Source organism: Nomascus leucogenys, chromosome 13, assembly GCF_006542625.1.
Source record: "Nomascus leucogenys isolate Asia chromosome 13, Asia_NLE_v1, whole genome shotgun sequence".
NCBI lineage: Eukaryota > Metazoa > Chordata > Mammalia > Primates > Hylobatidae > Nomascus > Nomascus leucogenys.
In genome coordinates this window covers 7,758,759-7,782,353 of record NC_044393.1, presented here as the reverse complement: position 1 = coordinate 7,782,353, position 23,595 = coordinate 7,758,759, and the positions used below count along the sequence as shown (strand labels likewise).

At 43.1% G+C, this 23,595-nt stretch overlaps 1 protein-coding gene across 11 annotated transcripts; it reads right to left on the bottom strand.

Annotated features, from left to right (window-relative positions):
* Positions 1–414: 414 nt before the first annotated feature.
* Positions 415–23,587, bottom strand: AURKA (aurora kinase A). 11 transcript variants are annotated; one of them, XM_012511925.2, is made up of 11 exons: positions 23,192–23,464; positions 21,805–21,914; positions 19,943–20,040; positions 19,423–19,469; positions 17,531–17,807; positions 15,291–15,345; positions 14,002–14,193; positions 12,455–12,593; positions 4,419–4,567; positions 1,506–1,680; positions 416–1,361 (listed from the first exon to the last, which is right to left on the bottom strand). In XM_012511925.2, the coding sequence occupies exons 4-11, from the start codon at positions 19,462–19,464 to the stop codon at positions 1,179–1,181; spliced, it is 1,212 nt and encodes a 403-aa protein (XP_012367379.1). In that variant the 5' UTR covers positions 19,465–19,469; positions 19,943–20,040; positions 21,805–21,914; positions 23,192–23,464; the 3' UTR covers positions 416–1,178. The 11 variants fall into 11 exon arrangements, with proteins under 11 accessions (XP_012367378.1, XP_012367377.1, XP_030681278.1 ...); XM_030825419.1 differs by having other exon boundaries at positions 23,417–23,464; XM_012511924.2 differs by lacking the exon at positions 19,943–20,040 and having other exon boundaries at positions 415–1,361; positions 23,403–23,587.
* Positions 23,588–23,595: the final 8 nt, after the last annotated feature.

The following is a 23,595-nucleotide window of genomic DNA, read 5'->3' as shown; positions in this document are numbered from 1 at the left end:
CAAGACTGAGAACCAGAAGCTCCTTTGTCCCAAGAGGGCTGGAAACTGCAGTTTTACTGAGTCGTGTTTTTAAGTTTCTCTATATTGGCCACTTTGTTATGACATATCCTGACACACCTGCTGTCCAGTTTCTTGCACTGAGCATTGGCCATGCAAGCAGATTTCTCTACTAGCCCTAAGTTCAACACTTCTACTTTTCCTTCATCACGGTCACTTTCACCGTATCTTTAGTCCCTGGACAGATGACAAAGATATAACAAATATATAAACACTATATATAATGAAGTATTAGGAGTACACCCAACAGGAGAGACCAGAAGGCTAGATGAAGGCGAGACCTGCTCCTCTCAGCCCCTGCTCATTTCCAGGCCAACAATGAACAGATGGTGGAAAGAATTACACAGTACTCCACACTGACATAGATACTTATTTATTTGCATATTTAAAGTTTACACACATGCTATGACTCCAATGTTTTAAAAAAATAAGCTCTTAACAGCTCTGAGACACATGGCGTCTTCTGTATCCCAAGCAAATCCCTAAATGGAGGTAGAGCATGTGTTCCTATTTTACACACTCTCATATGGGAGATAAGTGGTTAAGGAGGACTAGAAACCCCATCAGGCCTACCGGGGTGCCGGACAGACACACAGCATTCCTAAGGGAATGCCACCAGAGAAAAAATACAAGTCTGTACAAATATATTTTCATACTTAAAAAGAATCACATACTCATTCCAACAGCTTTACCAGGCTTGGCCAACCCAATAAGTTACACACTCACTCAGGTACTGGGAAGGTTATTGCACAGCTCCTTAACTGATCGGGTCAGGGCAAAGTGGTCACTTTCCCCAGAGCCAGACTCTGGATTTGCCTCCTGTGAAGACACCAGGCCTGGCACAGGCTGACGGGGTGGCTGCAGTCGAACTTTGCCTCCAGATTATGAACCAGTATAAGTAGCACAATTCTCGTGGCTACTTTCACTTCAGAGTGTCATGTTTATTGATGTGGAGCTTTCTGAATAGGGAGGTTAAGGCACACCTGCTCAGTAAAACAAATGTTTCTTTTGTAGCGTTCTAGATTGAGGGCAGCAGTCAATGGTAAAATAAACTTCAGTAGCATGTTCCTGACAGGTTATACGGCAGCCCTGGCTCAAGGATTTCTCCCCCTGCACGATTCCTAAGACTGTTTGCTAGTTGATTCTTTGTTTTGGCAATTTGGTGGTTTTGATGAATTTGCTGTGATCCAGGGGTGTTCAAGTACTCCTCTGAGCATTGGCCTCTGGCTGGGATTATGCTTCAACAGTCTTGAAATGAGGTCCCTGGCTCCGTCTGTTACAAAGTCAGGGAATGTGAATTCAACCTGGAGTACAACAAATGAGAAAATATGACAAAACACAGGTTAGAGAGATCAAATAGTATAGATATTCGGATCTTGGCCTGCAGTTCAGGCTGATAAGGAAAGAATTCCAGCAGATGTGCTGGGTCCTTTTCAGTTGCGTCTTACCCGTGATATTCTTTTGTAGGTCTCTTGGTATGTGTTTGCCTCAAAAGGAGGCTTCCCAACTAAAAATTCATAGCAAAGAACTCCAAGGCTCCAGAGATCCACCTTCTCATCATGCATCCGACCTTCAATCATTTCGGGGGGCAGGTAGTCCAGGGTGCCACAGAGAGTGGTCCTCCTGAAAACAGAGGGAGGCTTAGGTTGATGTGCTTCTGGTTTTATGATCACAACAGCTGCTAACAATCATTAAAGAGTCCACTAACACTGAGGACTTCCCCTGGGCCAGACCCTGTGCCCTAGGAAGTAGCTACTATTATAAATTCCCATAGGAAACCGATGAAGGGAGGTGTGTAAGGTCACACAGCTAGCCGCCAAGCTTAACCCCAAATCTGTCCAACTCCAGAACTTCCCTGAATGATCTAGAATGTAAGAAATTGAATGTATCACTACCCTATAAAAGCTGCCATGCAAAGTTCTCTGTAAATACGATTTGGATTCTACATCTGCATGTGGATATTACAGATATGCTAAGAATCTTAAGAGCCTGGTCACAATGACAACACACTAGAAACTGCCCCATTGTAACAGCACTGGGGTGGAGATGTAGATACATGCTGCCTTGTGATAGATACTTGGTACGAGTGATGCTGAAATTTTGAGGGTGGCCTATGAAGTACTCTTGCCAAAAATATTTAACCTGGCTGGGCGTGGTGGCTCATGCCTGTAATCCCAGCACTTTGGGAGGCCAAGGCAAGCGGATCATGAGGTCAGGAGATCGAGACCATCCTGGCTAACATGGTGAAACCCCATATCTACTAAAAATACAAAAAATTAGCTGGGTGTGGTGGCATGCGCCTGTAGTCCCAGCTACTCAGGAGGCTGAGGCAGGAGAATGGCGTGAACCCAGGAGGCAGAGCTTGTAGTGAGCCAAGATCGCACCACTGCACTCCAGCCTGGGCGAAAGAGCAAGACTCTGTCTCAAAAAAAAAAAAAAATGTTTTTTTAACCTGAATCTCTTCAGGCCCTGAGACCTACATTCCAGTTTTCAGCAAATACAGGGAATAAAGGTCCAAGTTAAGTGGCAACACAATCAGAAAAGTCCTCTTTAAAGTGGGAGACTGGTCTGGCTTTAGACCACAGAGACATTCCAACCACAGAGACAATCCAGCCACAGAGACAATCCAGCCACAGAGACAATCCAATACAAAGCATGGGCCTTGGTTGAGTTCTGATTTTACAAACCAGCTATAAGATGTCATGGACAATAGGAGAAATCTGAACGTGGACTAAATATTAGATACTGACAATGCTGTTAATTTTCTTAGGAGTGATCATGGTTCTAGTTATATAGGAGAATATCCTTATTTAGGAAATGCATTCTATTATAGTGCTTAAGGTTGAAGCATCATGATGTTTGCAACGTATTTTCAAGTGTTCACTAAAAAAGTAGATGCAGCCCATCTGACTAAATGGGAAAAACTGCTGAACGTAGGCACTGGATAGACAGGTATGCCATCAACTACCAATTCCGCATTTTTATCGGTTTAGGTTTTTGTAACGAAGGTTGGAAAAAAGCTGGGGACAGCAGACACCAAGCCAGAACAGTCCGTGTGGGTTCGTGTTGCTTTGTTATCAGCTGTTCTTCACCATGGATGCTGACGTGGTCACAGCCCTGGTGCTGTGTTCAGCCAGGCCTGGCACCCACTGAGCACACAAACAGTCACTCACCACTGAATTGTGACGTAGGATTAAGAAGCTACCACTCTGGTCATCTAACCCCTCCATCACCACCAACGGACTGAATCGGGGGTTCTCAAACTGAGGCAATAACCAGGAAATGATGATGATTAACATCTGGGATTCGGAGTGAAGTGACTATCGGTTATGTAAGTAATCTTTTCAAAAAGCAAGAAGCCATCTTTTCTATCACAATTCAACCGGTTAAGATACAGTTTAACTCTGCGATTCCATGAAGCCTATAATTCTTTATTCTGGTTTGTCTCACCAGATAACAGCTCCCACTAATGACAACCAGTTTAAAAAAAAAAAAAAAAAAAAAAGACTGCAATAGCAGATTCAATGCATTGCTGGGAACAATTAGAAGTGCTCTGTAACAAAAGCAAAGGGTTTCTCCCTCATAATCTATTTTAGGCTATACTTTTTTTTTAACTAGCTTGATTTTTAAGTCATCTGGCTATAATTTGAGTCCTCCTCCAAAGTTGACAAATCTTCGTCGGTAGATATATGTTTTAAAATGCCCCACTTCATGTGAAGTTTCAAAGCTTATTAAACTCAAATTTAAAACAGTAAAGATATTGTAGTTCATTTGGAAAGCTAAGATTTGAATTGTTTTGAGATTGACATCTCTGCTTCAGCTGTGAGAGGGGGGGACAAGAAAGGACTATCCCTACTACTGACAGAGGCAGACTGAAGAGAATCTCTCACCACTGCCCTCAAAGCTCCACCAAACTAATTTAGTGTGTAAAGTTCCCTGCTATGGCCTGCACTCGGAGCACTAGATCTTTGTCGGTGCTGTCCTCTGAACCATCTGCCCATCTCCTCATCCAGGAAGCAGCAGAGGTGAAGAGTTCCTCCCCGTCAACACGTGGGCACTTCACCTCTGTCATATACTTGTCCTATCTGTTGACTCATTCATCCCTTCATTAGCCTCTAAGGACATTAAGCATCTTTAACCCTAGGCCTAGAACACTGTAAATAGCCCCAAATCACCACAGAATAACATTTTCTTGCAAACCCTAGTTTATTTTGAAGCCTAAATTACTCCAAAGTACTTCTGGGTTAGCCACCTACCCCTCTTATAGCACAAAATCTACACTGAAATATTTTACATTTAGCTCATGATTAGCTCCCAGGGCTTTGGTAAACCAAACAACTTCCACCTCTAAAGTTACATACCTGGAAGATGGAGCATGTACTGACCACCCAAAATCTGCAATTTTAAGCTCTCCAGCTGATCCAAGAAGTAAGTTCTCTGGCTTAATGTCTCTATGAATAACTCTCTTCGAATGACAGTAAGACAGGGCATTTGCCAATTCTGTTATATACTGTTAAAACAATATTGAAAGCCTATGTTTTAGATTTTATATAACACAAGTTAATATTAGACATCTCTTCCGAAAGGAACACAACATAGATTTAACATGGTTTGCAGGTTTTGGCCAGGCGCAGTGGCTCACACCTGTAATCCCAGCACTTTGGGGGAACTGAGGTGGGAGGATCACTTGAGCCCAGGGGTTCAAGACCAGCCTGGGAAACATAGCAAGACTCCATCTCTACAAAAATTTAAAAATTAGCTGAGCGTGATGGTGCATGCCTGTAGTCCCAGCTACTTGGGAAGCTGAGGCAGGAGGATCGCTTGAGACCAGGAGGTCAAAGCTGCAGTGAGCCATGATCACACTTCAGCCTGGGTGACAGAGTGAGACCCTGTCTCAAAAAGGAAAAGACAAAACAAAAAATACATTTTGCAGGTTTTAAAGCAAGCATTGTAGAAATTATATAGGAGTCTACACACACACACACACACACACTCAACTGAACCAATTTACAGTGGTTAGCATGAAGTGAAATTACCCAATGCTTAGTCATCTCTGCTAATATAGCTGGTGTGATGTTGAAAAGACATTCAGCTAGTTAGAGCTAGCTCTTAGGTTGGTGCCATTTCAATGCAAAACACAGTTACTTTTGCACCAACCTCAAGTTACAACACCATACGGCAACAAACGGCCCCGCAGCCAGGAAGTAAGACAGTGCCGAAGAACTGGTAGAAATTAAGGATTCAGATGTGTAAATACTGCCTTTTTCTTTTTTAGAAAAAAAAATGAACTTTTCAAGTATAGTCAATTCCCTTTTTTAAAACCAAGATCATTCTATGACAGAAGAATTTGTTTAATGCTAAAAATTTACTTCAAGAATATCAGGAGAAAAAATTATCCTGAACAATAAACAGAAACTAAAAAGCAGTTGCACTGACATATTAAATAGCATGTTAAATTTTGGGTTACACTAAGTCAGCATAGAAGTACATAAGAAATCAGTCCTTTTGTTAATTTTATTTCCTTAAGTTACTATCTTTTTTTTTTTTTTAATAGAGGTGGGGGTCTTGCTGTGTTGACCAGGCTGGTCTCAAACTCCTGGCCTCAAGTGATCCTCCCATCTCAGCCTCACAAAGTGCCAGGATTACGGAGATGAGCCGCTGCACCCGGCCAAATTACTATCTTGTAAGAAAAGTTTTCCTGGCCAGGTGCAGTGGTTCACGCCTGTAATCCCAGCACTTTGGGAGGCCAAGATGGGTGGATCACCTGAAGTCAGGAGTTCAAGATCAGCCTGACCAACATGGTGAAACCCTGTCTCTACTAAAAATACAAAAATTAGCCAAGCGTGGTGGTGCATGCCTATAATCCCAGCTACTCAGGAGGCTGAGGCAGGAGAATTGGTTGAACCCGGGAGGTAGAGGTTGCAGTGAGCCGAGATCATGCCATTGCACTCCAGCCTGGGCAACAAGAGTGAAATTCCGTCTCAAAAAAAAAAAAAAAAAAAGCAAGAAAAAAGAAAAGTTTTACAGTCCCTATTGCTAAGACTTAGCAAACAAGTCCAGTATGTACGTATTTACTTATTTAAGAGACATGGTCTCACTCTGTCACCCAGCCTGGATTGCTATGGCATGATCATACCTCACCACTGCAGCCTTGAACTCCTGGGCTTAAGCAATCCTCCCACCTCAGCCTCCTGCCAAGTAGCTGGGACTACAGGCATGTGCCACCATGCCCAGCTAATTTTTAATCCTTTTTTTTTTTTTTTTTTTTTTTGTAGAGACAGCCTCCCCATGTTGCCTACGCTGGTCGCTAATTCCTGACCTCAAGTGATCCTCCCACCTTGGTCTTTCCAAGTGCTGAGATTACAAGCGTGAGCTACCATGCCTGGCCCAGAATTTATTTTAACATACAGATAACTTTGAATATTGAAAAAATATATTTAGCTCTGCCTAAAGTTTGAGAAGAGTTTGCTTTCTAAAGCGATTTCTAGACAGGATTGAACATTATTTTACATCAAAAAGGTTTACTAAACAGATGAGTAAAAACCAAATGTCACTGTCAGAAAAAACACTTTTCATTCTTTCAGCCCAAAACCAGAGATCAAAATTCAGACCAAAATAAACTGAAGGCAAATACAAAGAAAGCTGATCTTCTGACTACACCAACTTTTGAGTTGCTGATGCTTTAATTGCACACATTAAAGTTCGAGAGGGCAATGGATTTTACTCCTCAAATCATTTCCAGACAAGAAGCTATTAGTTTCATGATAGCCCTCTGGCACTGCCACTTCCTCCACACCTCACATGTTGTTAGATTGCAGATATGGATAGGTCACTGACATGTCACTACAATTAGTTTTATTTGAATTCATCTGAAAACGAAAACAGGTACATGTGTATTCATTCTAACTGCTAAGGAATCTAGACAGAAATGATCTTTCATTTTCTTTCAAACAGCTATCTGCTTACACCAAAACTCCATCTAGATTGAAGCCTTGGGTGTGAGGAGAGAAAACAGGGAAGTAGTATAATGTGTAATTTTGTAGTGTTGGTATAAGGTGAATCTTTTAAAGTAGGATATCAATATCAGAAACTGAAGAAAAAGATTAACTGACCCAAAACAACAAACTACAACCCACCATAAGCAAGATTACCAGGAAAAACACCAAGGGTAAAATGTGAATACCTGAGGCAGAGTCACTACCATTAATGAGCATAGATTTCCTTATTGATTTGTAAGAGAAAGTTGGCCCAAAAGATGAACTCAAAGAAATATTAACTGCCAATTAAATAAGAAGCTGATTTGTTTAGCTAATATTTTAAAAAGCAAATTAGAGATCTATTTCTACTTAGGAGATGCATAAACATTTAAGATTAAGTCTTTAAGTTTAAAACAGCATGTCATTGTTGCAGAGACAAGACCAAAGGGCCATTTGTCCATAGTAGCGTGATTTCATCAGATACTGAAAGCAAAATTACTTGAATTTAAATGCCATTTACATCAATGCCAAAAAGAAAACTAATGTCCACACTACCCGGAGATCTCCATCAAGAAACAGAAAAAAATCAAAGTAACCACCATTCAACATGCTTTATCAAGCTGCCAATCCAATAAGAAACGGCCCAAACTAAGACTCTTCAACTTCTTAAAACAAGTAATTTTAATCACATAAAAAAGAAGCAAAAAAGCACAATCATGAAAGAAAAAACTGACACATTTGGACTTTTATTAAAAATACAGCCTGGGAGGCCGGCTACAGTGGCTCACGCCTGCAATCCCAACACTCTGGGAGGCCGAGGTGGGCAAATCACCTAAGGTCAGGAGTTCGAGACCAGACTGGCCAACACGATGAAACCCCGTCTCTACTAAAAATACAAAAATTAGTTGGGCGTGGTGGCTCATGCCTGTAATCCCAGCTACTCGGGAGGCTGAGGCAGGAGAACTGCTTGAACCCACGAGGTAGAGGTTGCAGTGAGCTGAGAACCAAGATCACCCCACTGCCCTCCAGCCTAGGTGACAGAACAAGACTGTCTCAAAAAAAAAAAAAAAAAAAACAACCTGGGCAACATGGTGAGACCATGTCTATACAAAAAATACAAAAATTAGCTGGGCATTGTGGCCCCGCCTGTAGTCTCACCTACTCAGGAGGATCACTTGAGCTCAAGAGGCAGAGGCTCCAGTGAGCAGAGATTGCACCACTGCACCCCAGCCTGGGTGACAGAGTGAGACCCTTTCTCAAAAAAATAAATAAAATAAAAACAGCCTTGTGAAAGACACAGATAAGAGAACAAAAATACAAGGCACGGATTGGGAGAAAATATTTGCAAAACATGTGACAGATGACCTGCATCCAAAATATACAAAGAACTCTTAAAACTCAAAACTCAAAAAAAAAAAATGAGCACAAGATTTCAACAGGTGCCTCAAAGACGATACACAGATGGCAAATAAACACATAAAAAGATGTTCAAGGCCGGGCGCAGTGGCTCACACCTGTAATCCCAGCACTTTGGGAGTCCGAGGCAGGCGGATCACAAGGTCAAGAGATCAAGACCATCCTGGCCAACATGGTGAAACCCCATCTCTACTAAAAGTACAAAAATTAGCTGGGCATGGTGGCACATGCCTGTAGTCCCAGCTACTCAGGAGTCTGAGGCAGGAGAATCGCTTGAACCCAAGAGGCGGAGGTTGCAGTGAGCCAAAATTGCACCACTACACTCTAGCCTGGTGACAGAGCGAGACTCCACCTCAAAAAAAAAAAAAAAAAAGAGATGTTCGACATCAAATGTCATTAGGAAACTATAAATCAAAACAATGAGATACCACCACATGCCAATTAGAATGACTAAAATGCAAAACAAGAGGCCAGGTATAGTGGCTCACTCCTATAATCCCAGTATTTTGGGAGGCATGAATTACTTGAGACCAGGATTTCGAAACCGACCTGGGCAATAAGGCAAAATCTTGTGTCTACAAAAAAATACAAAAATTAGCCAGGCACGGGAGCACATGCCTGTAGTCCTAGCTACTTGGGAGGCTGAGATGGGAGGATTGCTTGAGCCAGAGAGGCAGGGAGGTTGAGGTGGGTGATCATGCCACTGCACTCCAGTCTGGGCGACAGTGAGACCTTGTCTCAAAACAAACAAAAATCCAAAACACTGACATCAAATGTTGGCAACTATGAGAAGCAAGAGGACCTCAATTCATTGGTTCTGATACCATATTACCATTGTATAATGGCATCAGGATTGTTAACCAGCTGCCCCACGGGAACCAACTTTATCAATTAGAGTGCTTATGTGCACTTCCTTTGGTCTTATAGACTCCACTCATTTCCAAAGCTGCTTGGATCAACACTTTACCCTCATGCCCTTTGGTAAGGTGGTTTCCTACATTTGTAATGCAATGTAAAATAGAATGTAAAAATCACTTGGAAGACTGACAGTTCCTCACAAAGCAAAATATAGTCTTACCATATGAGCTGGCAAAGCACTCCTAGATACGTGCCCAACTAATTTGAAGACTTATGTTTCACAAAAACCTGCATGCAAATGTTTACAGCCAAAACATGATAACTGCCAAAAACCAGAAGCAGCCAAGATATCCTTCAGTAGATGAATAAACTGAGGTACTTCCATATAATGAAACAATATGATTTTGTGATAAAAAGCAATGAACAAGCTCTCATGCCTCCAAAAATATATAGATGAATCTTCAATGCATATTGCTAAGTGGAAGAAGCCCATCTAAAAAAGCTACATACTGTTATGATTCCAATTACATGATATTCTGGAAAAGGCAATAGAGACAGTAAACAGATCAGTGGTTGCCAGAGATGGAAGGGTTGGAAGGGATGAGTAGCTGAGACACAGGATTTTTTTTCTTCTTAAGAGCAGTGAATCTATTTTGTACGTCGTAATGGTGGATACATGGCATTGTGTATTTGTCAAAATTCATAAAACTTTACAGCAAACACACAAAAATCAATCTCAGGATATGAAAATGTAAATGATTCCATCCTGGGCATGCAGATTGTGACAAAAAAAATCTCATTGCATTACAAATGTAGGAAACCACCTTACTAAAGGGCATGAGGGTAAAGTGTTGATCCAAGCAGCTTTGGAAATGAGTGGAGTCTATAAGACAAAGGCCAAAGAAAGTGCACATAAGCACTCTAATTGATAAAGTTGGTTCCCATGGGGCAGCTGGTTAACAATTCCAATACCATTATACATGTATATTGGAACTGAATAATTAAGTAAAAGGATGGTGGGCGGTGAAATCCAGGTTTCACACTTTTGGAGTGGGAGTTTACAGGTAAACAGGAGGAAGTTAAAATGAAACATGGTAATGTATTCAAGTTGAAGACGTCGGTATGAATTCATGGTACGCTTAATGAAGAGATAGATGGATACATCCATACACAGTTTACTATCCACATATATTCCCTTGCTCTGTCAGCTGAAAGCCTAGAAGTAGTGACACCATAGTAGCAATGAGTACACCAAGTGCCCAGATCTTGGTTTCTAATAACATTCTCCAAGAAAAGTTACGAGGGCTTCTCGGAGAAGTGGTTCAATTCTAGAACTGGAGCAGGAAATATACAAGATGAGGCTTGAGCATCTTGTATCAGAAAGTAAGGAAGTACAAGGCCAGGCGTGGTGGCTCACATCTGTAATCTTAGCACTTTGGGAGGCTGCGGCAGGCAGATCACCTGAGGTCAGGGGTTAGAGACCAGCCTGGCCAACATGGCAAAACCCCATCTCTACTAAAAATACAAAAATGAGCTGGGTGTGGTGGTGCATGCCTGTTAATCCTAGCTACTCAGGAGGCTGAGGCAGGAGAATCGCTTGAACCCAGGAGGTGAAGGCTGCAGTGAGCCAAGATTGCGCCACTGCACTCCAGCCTGGGTGACAGAGTGAGATTCCATCTCAAAAAAAGAAAAAAAAAAAAGTAAGGAAGTGCAAAAACAAAAACAAAAAAACCGCCCCCCACACACACAAGACAAAACTGCAATGATTTTCCCAGGAACCTGGTAAAAGAAAAAGAGCAGGCCAGGCACGGTGGCTCATGCCTGTAATCCCAGCACTTTGGGAGGCTGAGGCGGGTGGATCACAAGGTCAGGAGTTCAAGACTAGCCTGGCCAATATGGTGAAACCCCGTCTCTACTAAAAATACAAAAATTAGCCAGGCGTGGTGGCGGGTGCCTGTACTCCCAGCTACTTGGGAGGCTGAGGCAGGAGAATCGCTTCAACCTGGGAGGCGGAGGTTGCAGTAAGCCAAGATCATGCCACTGCACTCCAGCCTGGGCAACAGAGTGAGACTCTGTCTCAAAAAGAAAAAAAAAAAAAAGAAAAAAAGCTCCCAGTGGCCAAAGTTGCAATGATCTGAACCACAAAATAAAGTATTGGATTATAGCTCAAGGGATAAAATAAATACCCAGGAGTCTACATCTTTAAATAAATAAATGATTAAATAAAATAAGGGAGAACAGCCTTATCTCTGGCACAGAATTCCAGATAACTTATGGCAATACTCCATCCACTCTCTACTCCTTAAGTGTGGGCTATTCATAGTAACTTCCTTTGAAGAAATACAGCACGGAAAGGGGAGAAAATAGTAACTTTACAGTGGAGAAACTAGACAAACACTCTGTCAGTCAGAAGATCAAGCTGATATCCACAGTTAAAAGTCATAAGAGTTTACATCCCTGGTATGTGATAAGAATGCACTTTACCTCTGATCTCCCTCTCAAAAACCCCTAAGCCCAATTTAATCATGAGAAAAAACTAAGAAAACCTGAATAAAAAGTGCACTTAATAGTTATATATCAATATTGGTTCATTGATTGTGACAAATGTACCATCTTAATGCAAGATGTTAGTAGGAGAATTAGTAGGAAATTCAGTGTGGGGTATATGGGAACTCTCTGTACTGCCTTCACAATTTCTGTAAATCTAAAACTATCCTAGCCAGGCACAATGGTGTGCACCTGTAGTCCCAGCTACTTGGGAGGCTGAGGTGGAGAATCACTTGAGTCCAGCCTGGGCAACATAACAAGACCCTGTCCCTTTAAAAAAAAAAAAAAGTAAAAACTATTCTAAAATAAAACATCTATTAAAGAAAATGAGGGTGACTATCTATATACATCATGCACATTTCCATAGAAAATAGCTGTGCAAACTAGGCACAAAAGCAGACACAACATTCTACTTGGTTCTAGGCTTTATCTGTACATATGGTACAACTAAGCTATTTTGATTTTTCCACTTCAAATATTTGATATTAAGCCATCCTTACGTCCAGACAAAGCCCACTCTACTATAATGAAAGGTACATTGCTATGGAGGACAGGTATAAAGGAAACACAATTAGCCTGGACAATAAATGAACACTTACAGTAGCAGTTCTCTGCTCATCAAACTTTGCAAGTTTCTGAAGTTCTCGATAGACTGTTCCAAGTGGTGCATATTCCAGAATGAGGTAGACTCTGGTAGCGTCATGGAAATAACCATACAGTCTGAGAATATTAGGATGCCTGCAACAAAGGATAAACATTCTAACACCTGGTTTGGAGCTGACAGAAGACTATGTACTAAATGTCAAACAAACGCTTCATGAAAAACCAGTGATGTTTCACATGAAACCACACTCCAAACCCCACTTTAGAATCTGAAACTATAAATCCACTCCAAGAAAAATACATAGACCCACATATCATTTTAAAAGCATTTCAAAGTATTAATGGACCTCTGGCTTAATTAAGACTATTTCCCTCCTTTAGGCACCTTTATTCTTAGGAGGAAATTCAGCTGAATATTAATTATCTACATATTTAAAAAAGGACATGGCTGGGCACAGTGGCTCACGCCTGTAATCCCAGCACTTTGGGAGGCCGAGGCGGGAGGATCACGAGGTCAGGAGTTCGAGACCAGCCTGGCCAACATGGTGAAACCTCATCTCTACTAAAAATACAAAAATGAGCTAGGCTTGTTGGTGAATGCCCGTAATCCTAGCTACTCAGGAGGCTGAGGAAGGAGAATCGCTTTAACCTGGGAGGTGGAGGTTGCAGTGAGCCGAGATTGCGCCACTGCACTCCAGCCTGGGCAACAGAGTGAGACTCCACCTCAAAAAAATGGAAAAAAAAAAAAAAAAAAGACACGGCATTGCCACAGTAGTTTGACACCCAGACACTGTGACAGATAAAATCAGCTATCAGTAATGGCAGTAGATGGGTGCTGAGCAGACTGGGCAGGTGCAGACTGTGGCCAGCAGGAAGCAGGCAATGGGAAGCACAGCCCATGTGAGATGCCTGCCCCTCCCAGCCCTGGCCAGGTGTTGCCAGGTAGAGACAACAGGCCTGATGTGGCCAGACTTGAAGTATTAGCATCTGATTCAAATTTGAAAAACACTGAAAGAAAAAAAGGAAAAACAAAAACCCACCAGCCGTAGTCAACCTGCAGGTGGCTGCTTACAACTCCTGCATACCTCAGAATAAGGGATGCCATTACCCTTCACTGTCCACCAAAAAGACTTGCCCATATAAACTATTCCATTAACAAAACATTAAATCCTCAAGTGATTTTTCAGGATCAGAGCACTTAAGTGCTCTCTGAAAGATGACAAATTTAATCATTTTTTGTGGTACTATGAAAAGCAGGCTCTCTAAATTTATACTTTTTTTAAAAAAAAAAAGGAATACAATTTTATTTTAACATGCAGAGCATGGGAGAATCACAGGAGAATGATTATAACCCAGTGCAGTACAGAAGCTTATCTAATCTTTTTCATAGGGGAGGGGGAGGTGAGGAATGGGGCCATGCGTTTGAAGGCAGTGCCTCATAAGAGGGAGTGAATGGACCTGGGCAGTGGGAGGCTGACATTACAGGAGGGGGAGGGGTGCAGCATCGGTGAACATTCTTTTGAACATGAACCTGAAAACTCACCGAAGGTGGGACTGTATTTCTACTTCTCTTCTGAGCTGATGCTCCACTCCGGCTTTCTCCAGCTGAGCTTTAAATAACACTTTAAGAGCCAGAATAAACTTGCTTTGCTTTTCTCTTGCCAAATAGACATTACCAAACTTTCCTTTACCCAGAGGGCGACCAATTTCAAAGTCTTCCAAAGCCCACTGCCTCCTAGGAAGGAATTTGAACATTTTAGAATGTGAAGAAAACAAAGCTTTTCTAACAAATTTTCAATGAGTAGTAGACACATTCTGTAAATAATTTTATATTCCAACTTTACTCAATATGTATCCTCAGCAAGAACCAAGGCAATAACCACTATCAAAGAGCTGCCACAACATGAAACCCTGATGTCCCTAGCTGCCATCAGGGGTGAGAGTCAGTGACAAGGAGCAGTCTTGGGTTTTAGATCTGAGGCACTCTATGGGAAATGTCCCAAGCCCGTATTGTGCTCGGAGGAACAGGGCCATGACAACGCTGAAGACCATAAAAAGGATAAGTGACCAGAGAGGGAGACATGCTTCCAGATCATCTGGGGGCGTGTTTCAAACTAACCACAGCCGCTCCCTCCAGTCCCAGAGGTGCTAATTTTCTCTGGGTGGAGAAGCACTCTGGTGGTAGAGACAGAGCCACTGTTACTAATGGAAGCGGGATGGAGCCCACAGGCTAGCTGGGGCATGAGAACCAGTGGATTTAGACTCTTAGCCTCTGTTAGGCCGCTAAAAGCGAAAAGTGTCTGTGGGTTCATTCCTCGCTCCTCCCCGTACATTCTAGAGTCCAGATAGTTCAGAGACTGAGAGTAGGCTTTTAGAAAAGCCCTGGGGAAGACATTACAGCCAACCTTTATAATAAAGAACTAAAACTATAATACTGTCAAAACCCTCAGTCATATATGAGTATATAGTTCTGCAACATATTCTATTTTTTAAAAACTTGCACTTTTGTACAATAAAAAAGTACAGACACATAAACCATACGTAGTGGTTATTTCTAAGGACAGAGAGGAACTTCCACACATTTCTATAACAGATTCATACAAGCTTTTTCTAAATTTGAAAGCCATTTTTTAAAGCACTTGAGTTCCTAGTAAAATACCTCATTACACAAAATTCCATTTTTCTTTAAGATTGGAAATCTGGAAACATTTATAGCCTCTAAATGAAAATAAAGGCCTCATTTTTTTCTCCAAGAGTTCCCACAACTAAATTTGCAACGAAATAATATATTCTAGTAGAATAGTACAGAACTTTGTAAATAAGAAAGCTTACTTTTTTGATTCTTCATTTTTCTGTTTTGATGCCAGTTCCTCCTCAGGATTATTTTCTATATGGAATAAGTTAAAAACCTGTTTTTAGAATAACTATATAGGATAAGCTAAGCTGTGAATAGAGGTGAATCAAAGAATTGGTCACCAAAATATTAATGGTATGTCAAGAATGATAAACCTGGTTTTTTGGGTTTTTTTAAATTTTCCTTATAGATAAAAACGACTACTACACCCTGACTTCCATCATGTGAAGTCTTTATAGAATTTCTAAAGACGAGCAGACGTATATATAGACAGGCCCTTCTCTGACAAATTAAAGGCAGACTATGCAGGCTCTTCCGAAGCCTCAGTTTCCAAATGAAGAGCTTTTGTGGCAGAAGTACCAATCTTCCCATGCATGACAAGCTGCCACCTCGTCAACTTTTTCCCCTTACTAGGTGGGCCAGCCAACAGTCCATACCCTACATACAAATTATCACCAACATGTAGCAAAACATAAGCCAGCCACCCTCCATTATATTAGTTGCCAAGGGGAAATATAAAAATAAAAGCCACAAATTCAGCAAAATGCACAATGAACAGTTGTGCAGCAGAGGACTGGGGTAACTATTTCATTAGCCACAAGGACATATGAAACATTTCCACTGGTCTGTCTCCAACATAGCAAACTCGAACAGCATATGATGCTCTGCTCAGATATTTGCATGCAGGTCCAAACTCTTCCTCCAGGTGCCCCTGTCACATGTGCACCCCCCAACCCCCAGTTCACTAACTCAGTTAATATCAATCTAATCACCATCCCTAACTCCTCTTTACTCATCTTTCAGGTACAATTTATTGCCCAGTTCTAATGAGTCTGCATCATAAATGAGCTCTCAAATTTGTGTGCACCTTTCCATCCTGGCTTGTCTTTCGATAAGTTAACTGCTTCTGAGTCTTCGCTTCCTCCAAAGGTAAAACTGAGTTAATAACTGGCTACCTTCATGAAGTGGTTACAAGGATTGAAAGAGATGACGTGGATGAAGCACGCACTTATCTCAGAGCCTGCAGGGAATGAGCTCTCAACAGTTGGTAAATAACAGCATCCACTCTGCTCCACACAGAGGAGGTTATTGCCATCTCTGACCTCAACCTCCTTCCTGTCTGGTACTCCTAAATCCAGCGTTCTACTCCAATTTATTCAGTACTTCCACAGTAAATTTTTTTTTTTGAGACGGAGTCTCGCTCTGTCGCCCAGGCTGGAGTGCAGTGGCGCAATCTCGGCTCACTGCAAGCTCCGCCTCCCGGGTTCACGCCATTCTCCTGCCTCAGCCTCTCCGAGTAGCTGGGACTACAGGCGCCCGCCACCACGCCCGGCTAATTTTTTGTATTTTTAGTAGAGACGGGGTTTCACCGTGGTCTCGATCTCCTGACCTCGTGATCCGCCCGCCTCAGCCTCCCAAAGTGAAATTTTTTTTTTTTTTTGAGATGGAGTTTTGCTTTCGTCGCCCAGGCTAGAATGCAATGGCACGATCTCGGCTCACCACAACCTCCGCCTCCTGGGTTCAAGCGATTCTCCTGCCTCAGCCTCCCGAGTAGCTGGGATTACAGGCATGCACCACCACGCCCAGCTAATTTTTTATTTTTAGTAGAGACAGGAGTTCTCTGTGTTGGTCAGACTGGTCTCCAACTCCTGACCTCAGGTGATCCACCTGCCTCAGTCTCCCAAAGTGCTGGGATTACAGGTGTGAGCCACCGCACCTGGCCTTCCACAGTAAACTTTCTAATAGGCAAAGTTCCCTTCTGAGTTCAAAAAACCTTCAATAGCTTCCAAATGCCCTAGAGATGAGGCCCTATTCCTTAACATGGCCAGCAATGCCCATGGTGACCTCACCACAGCCTACCTCAGTTCATCCACTTCTCTGGATTTCCCCCAAACTTTAGATCTCAGTCCCTCAAGTCACTTACTACAAGCACCCTACATCCAGACTCACTAACAAGCAATCAAAAGGACACCGATTGGTGCTGTGTCCTCCCTGGGTGCCCAACTCTTCTAAGAGGGTGAGAATCAGGTCTGTATTTTTAGCATAGGTCTGGCCCATGGGCAGACACTGTTACTTCAACCCAGACACCATATTCTCTCCCCATCCTCAACAGATATAAAAGCTAAGGCTCCAAACAATAAGTGCAAGTATATACACTTGCTTTTTTAGCAACAACGACAAAGAATGACTATCCAATGAGTCTCAAAAGCTAGTTTACCAGGTGCCGATGGCAGGGGCTGCTTGCTCTTTTGGGTGTTATTCAGTGGCCTGGAGACAGGATGAGGTACACTGGTTGCCTGCAATTGCTTCTGCTTCTGATTCTGAACCGGCTTGTGGCTGGAGACAAGCTTTTGTGATTGCAAAGGAACGCGCTGGGAAGAATTTGAAGGACACAGGACCCGCTGAGCCTGGCCACTATTTGCAGGTAATGGATTCTGACAAGGAAATTGCTGAGTCACGAGAACACGTTTTGGACCTCCAACTGGAGCTGTAGCCTAGAATGGAAGAGAAAATAAACTTTCTGGTATTCATGAACACAAAAGATGATTTTGAGAATTGCACAAAGTTTGTTCTCTAGTATAGCAAAATAATGAATGTCACTGATAAGAGATGGCAGGGAAAAGGTATTTTAATCAGTACTTCCAGAGGATAGTTGGTATGTGGCTAAGAATACCCGAATGATACCTTCTACCCCCTCCAACTTCTCACCCCTAAAAATCATGCTTTATTAACAAATATCCATTAATGAAGGAGACAAACACTTTCTAAAATTTCTCAATAATTTGGAAATAGGCACTTAATTGCTATTGGCAAAAAGCTATGATACAAAAACTTTATGCCAAAATCTCAGTTCCATTGAAATTTCTTTGATAATATACGTTTAAGAAAAAGACCAAAAAAAAAAAAATCTGTCAAAACGTTCAGCAGTGGTTATCTTCATGAAGTTTTGGAAGAGTCTAAGTTTTCATATATCCAAGATTTTCCACAATAAGCTTATTACTGTACTATTGATTAACCAATGTTTCATTTTCCAAGTATTGACAAAATGGACTTGAGCAAAAAACTGACAAAGAGGAAACAAATGTAGGCACTTCAAAAAGTTATTACTAAAATGTATTATTATTATTTTTGAGATGGAGTCTCGCTCTGTCACCCAGACTGGAGAGCAGTGGCATGATCTCGGCTCACTGCAACCTCTGCCTCCCAGGTTCAAGCAATTCTCTGCCTCAGCCTCCCAAGTAGCTGGGACTACAGGCGCCCACCACCACACCTGGCTGATTTTTGGTATTTTTTAGTAGAGACAGGGTTTCACCATCTTGGCCAGGCTGTTCTTGAACTCGACCTTGTGATCCACTCTCCTTGGTCTCCCAAAGTGCTGGGATTACAGGCGTGAGCCACCGCACCCAGCCTTGAAATCTATTATTTATACGCCTGTAAGTACTGTATTACAAGCTTAAATAGTTAACTCTAACATTCTCAGCTAATCAAATTAAAAGGGGTAGGAGGGATGAGATTTCTTTCAGCTTCAACAGCTCATTTTAAGTGAGGGGCAAGTGCTAGAAATGAAAGCCTCAAAGTCCATCCCCAGCTCAATGGAATGAGTGCTCTACAAAGAGAGGGTGTTAAGACTTCCAAATACAAAGTCAGTTACTCCTGAAATTAGCACACTGTCCACAACATAGCAGGCATTCAGACAAAGACAAATAAAAAGAAACATTTTAAATGTAGAGCAATTTTGTAAATGGCCGTTATCATAGGAACTGAGAATCAAATACAGTAATTCAAGGTAGCCTTTTTCTAATTATTTTATATTTATGGCCAATTTTAAAAGTTATGAACTCCTGCTGGATGCATTATTACTATTATCCTGCATACAGTGGAGGGATATAGAAACTTAAGCAGCCAATTATAAGACAAAGCAGAACAAAAAAGCTACTCTAAGAATCAGCAAAATGTTACTCAACACGAGAAAAGTGACTAATTCATATCCGGGATCGCAGCAAGGGATCTAAATTTATAATCCAAAGTAAAGGTGGAAAGAATTCCCGACAAGACCAACCTCCATGTGGGTTTATAAATGTGAATGAGATTACAGATTATTCAATTTACCTTAACAGGCCCTGAAATGCAGTTTTCTTTAGATCGGTCCATGATGCCTGAAAAGAAAAAGAAGAACCTTTAATTTGAATAAAGCCACCTGCTTAAAGTGCTGTTGCTTGATAGGCAGTGTTACAGTTCCCTGATCAAAAGGCCTCCACAACACACAGGATTATACACTTTTTGTCCAAATGAAGCTAATGAGAGAGAGACAGGCATGTGCTTTCCCCTTCCCCTTGGGCACTGCGTCCCATCCTCTCTCACGGAGTCTTCACTCCTAATGGTCTTGCTGCTCCATCATCTCTCCTCTAACGGATCACTTCCATCCCTGTGCAGCCTGCTGACATACCTGCTACCTTAAAAAATTCCTCTTTAGGCCAGGCATGGTGGCTCACACCTGTAATCCCAGCACTTTGGGAGGCCAAGGCAGGCGGATCACCTGAGGTCAGGAGTTCAAGACCAGCCTGGCCAACATGGTAAAACCCCGTCTCTACTAAAAATACAAAAATTAGCCGAGCGTGGTGGCAGGCGCCTGTAATCCCAGCTACTCGGGAGGCTAAGGCAGGAGAATTGCTTGAACCCAGGAGGCAGAGGTTGCAGTGAGCTGAGATCACGCCACTGCACTCCAGCCTGGGGCACAAGAGCAAGATTTCATCTAAAAAAAAAATAAATAAATAAAAGTCCTCTTTATTCTATTATCATTGCTAACCATAACCCCCTCTCCTCTCCAACAGCAAAGCTCCAGAAGAACCGTCCACACTTGCCACCTCTACTCCTCTTCTCCCCTTCCCTGAGCCCATCCCCACCTGGCTTTTTTGTCTCGACCACATTGTCAGGCTCATGGCTGACACCTACTGTTGCCAAACCCAAGGGTCAATTCCACCTTCCCCGTACTTGAATCCTCAGCAGAGTCTGACAAGGTTGTCACATCTTACACTTTTTTCTTCACTTCGCTTCCAGGTTTATCTACCACCTGGTCATCCTGTCTTTCCCTCCTTGCTGGGTCAGTCTTATTTTTGCCTGATCAAGGGTCTAAGGTGACTCAAGAACGAGTCCCTGGACCCTCCACTTCTCCATCTACACCTTCACAGGGATCCATATCACCCAGTGCCTCAGCTCTAAATGCCTTCATGAGGACCACTCAACGTGCATCTTCTGCCCTAATCTCTCCTTGGACTGTCAGACTTGGATATCCAAGGATTTGCCCGGGATCTCCCAGAAATGTCTGCCAGGCACCTCAATCCTAACATATCCAAAACCGAACCTCTTCCCTTCTCCGCTTCTCACCTCCCTATTCATGGGTGCGCCCTGAGCTCAGGCCTAGAACGACTCCTCCATCTCCAATTACTCCCTAGCCGAGTACATCCGGTCTCTTTGCCTTCAATACCATCTACAGGCTGAAGACTCCCAAATATTCATTCTTCAGCCCAGACCTCTCCCCTGAAATCTTGATCTACATTTTCTACTTTCTATGCAACATCTGCACCTGATCTCAGGCATCTCCATTTTAACATGTCCCACACAGAAGTCCTAATCCCTCGCCACTCTCACCTCCCCAAATCTAGTCTCTAGACATCCCCATCTCAGTGGATGGCAAATCCATCCTGTCAGTTTCTCCGGCCAAAAGCCTTGGCATAATAACCCTTTAAGAGGTTCTCTCTCTCAAACCCTTCATCTAATCCACCAGCATATTCTGCAGGCTCTGCCTTCAAGATCACTGCTCACCACCTCTACTGCTACCACCTGGTCAAACCATAATTCTCTCACCCTTCAGTTTTTTCCAGCAGCCTCCCAGTGGCTTCCCTAATTCCACCCTTACCTCGTCATGGTCCATTCTCAACATTGAGGCCAGCAATCTCATTAACAAGTCAGATGTGTTGGTCCTTGGTTCAGAAGACCCCCATGGCTCCCAACTCAATCAAAACAATGCAAACTCCTAACCTGCATAGACAGGCCTATTGAAGTCTCACAGAACATGGACCCTAACTGCCTCTCTGACTTCATCTCCTCTTCTTGTCGACTGTGCACCAGCCACACAAGGCTCCTTTCTTTCCGCAAATAAGTCCCCTGCCATAGGCATTTGCACTTCTTGCTCCCTTTATTAGCCTCTTCCCCCAGGTGTGTAGTTCAGTCTTTCATTTCACTGAGGTTTCCTTTTTTTTGAGACAGAGTTTTGCTCTTGTTGCCCAGGCTAGAGTGCAATGGCGCAATCTCGGCTCACCTGCAACCTCCACCTCCCGGGTTCAAGCAATTCTCCTGCCTCGGCCTCCGGAGTAGCTGGGATTACAGGCATGCACCACCACGCCCAGCTAATTTTGTATTTTTAGTAGAGATGGAGTTTCTCTATGTTGGTCGGGCTTGTCTGGAACTCCCGACCTCGGGTGATCCACCCGCCTCAGCCTCCCAAAATGCTGGGATTACAAGCATGAGCCACCGCGCCCGGGCTTCACTGAAGTTTCTTATCAAATGTCCCCACACTCCAGCCTGGGCAACGGAGTGAGACCCTGTCTCAAAAAAAAAAAAAATTAAGATTACCATTTTACAATTAAGCAAATAATTCCATGATGAAGCCAGGCCCAGACTACAGGTGGGAGCCCTTATAAAAAACAGTGGGTAAGTAAAAGTTGATAAACAACAACAAGGAAATGCACACTTGTGTTAATCAAACATTTAATTTCACACATGCTCTAACGCTTTACTTCTCTTACAATTCCAAGTAGCAGTCTAATGAGATCACATAGGCCTAACAGCATTTATTCAACATTCTTCTGACAGAAGCTACAGGCATTTGCTCCAATTTATTCTACTTTTCTTTCTGGGGAAATTGAATAACAAGCAGAATGGAAGAAGATTCTAATCCAGAATTCTGGAGACAACTCCAAGGGGACTGCCCTTCAGGTGACTGTAATCTGCAACCAGATTGAAGAACCAGATGACTTTCACAGGATCCATTCAGTTCAAACCAGAAATCCTACTACTCTGAATAGAAAAGCTGATAGGCTAATAGTGCAGGAGGTTTATACGGTTTATTCCTTCCTCCCTCAGACCTGTGCATGTCTGCAGAGATGAAGGGAAGGACGAACTGAGTAGGTTGCTGAAAAACGTTTAATTCAAGGGACTAGGAAGGTTAAGGAAGAGGAGGAGACATTAGGAGAGTTCAGGACAGTGGCTACGTCTACCTCAGCCCGATGGTTCTTAGAAATGGAGACTGAGGCCTAACCCCAGGTCTCAGAAAACAGATTCTGCATTTTAACGTCCCCAGACGATTTGCATGCACCGGTCTGCATCCCTAGTCCTCAATGAAACCTAAGAATCATCTGCAGAGTTTGTTAATAACTACACACCTGGGTCCTATCCCTCAGAGATTCTGATTTACCGGGCTCTCGGTGGAGCTATATTTTTAACAAGCACTCCAAGTTGTCCCGATATAACTGCTCCAAGGTCTATGGTCTGAGAAGTACGGACCGGGAAGGCCTCTGCAAGGACGTTCTCATTCATCAATTCACCCACTCATCCAGCCAGGACAAGGGCCTTCCTAGGCTATTCTATCTAAGGCGGCCCCCGTTCAACCGCACTCCTGCTTTTCCTTTATAACGCCCACCCCAGCAGCGGGTTCTCCCTACGCTTACCGTCTGTCTCCCCACCCACTAGAACGTGAACTCCAACAGAGCAGAGACCTTCTGTGCTTTTCTTACCCAGGTGATCTCGGAGGACAAAATCCAATCCGAAGCCCACCCACCCCTCCCGCGCGTGTCAACACCACTCAACAAACCCCTTCTACCTCTAGCTGTAATAAGTAACAAGCAGTATCCTACAGGGCGCCTCGGTGCCCAGGAGCGGATGCAAAGGCGCTGGGCGGGCACAGGGCAGCGCCAACGACACTCAGGGACGGAGGAACCGACAGGGGACTTCACGCTCCGCCACTCCGACCAGCCGCCCCTTGTCCCCGCCACCCTCGTCCGCCACTGAGATATCCCCCACGGTCTACCCACCCATCGGTTCCCACCTGCGACCCAAGGACCCGAGTCTTCCAAGAGCTCAGCCGTTAGAATTCAAAGGTTCTTCTTTTTTAAATAGGAGTTAAACCCTCTAGCCAGAAAGCCGATTGGCCTGAGCTCGAGCGAGGCTGCCTTGTGATTGGTTGACAACAAACCCGACGCCTTGAGTCGCGTTTAAGGGCGCACA

What these genes read in the sequence shown, in the direction of transcription:
- AURKA (XM_012511921.2), bottom strand. An exon ending in GCATTTCAGGGCCTGTTAAG is followed by an intron (nt 17,808 to 19,422) that starts GTAAATTGAATA and finishes CTTCCATTCTAG; the next exon opens with GCTACAGCTCCAGTTGGAGG. An exon ending in CCTACAAAAGAATATCACGG is followed by an intron (nt 1,362 to 1,505) that starts GTAAGACGCAAC and finishes GTTGTACTCCAG; the next exon opens with GTTGAATTCACATTCCCTGA.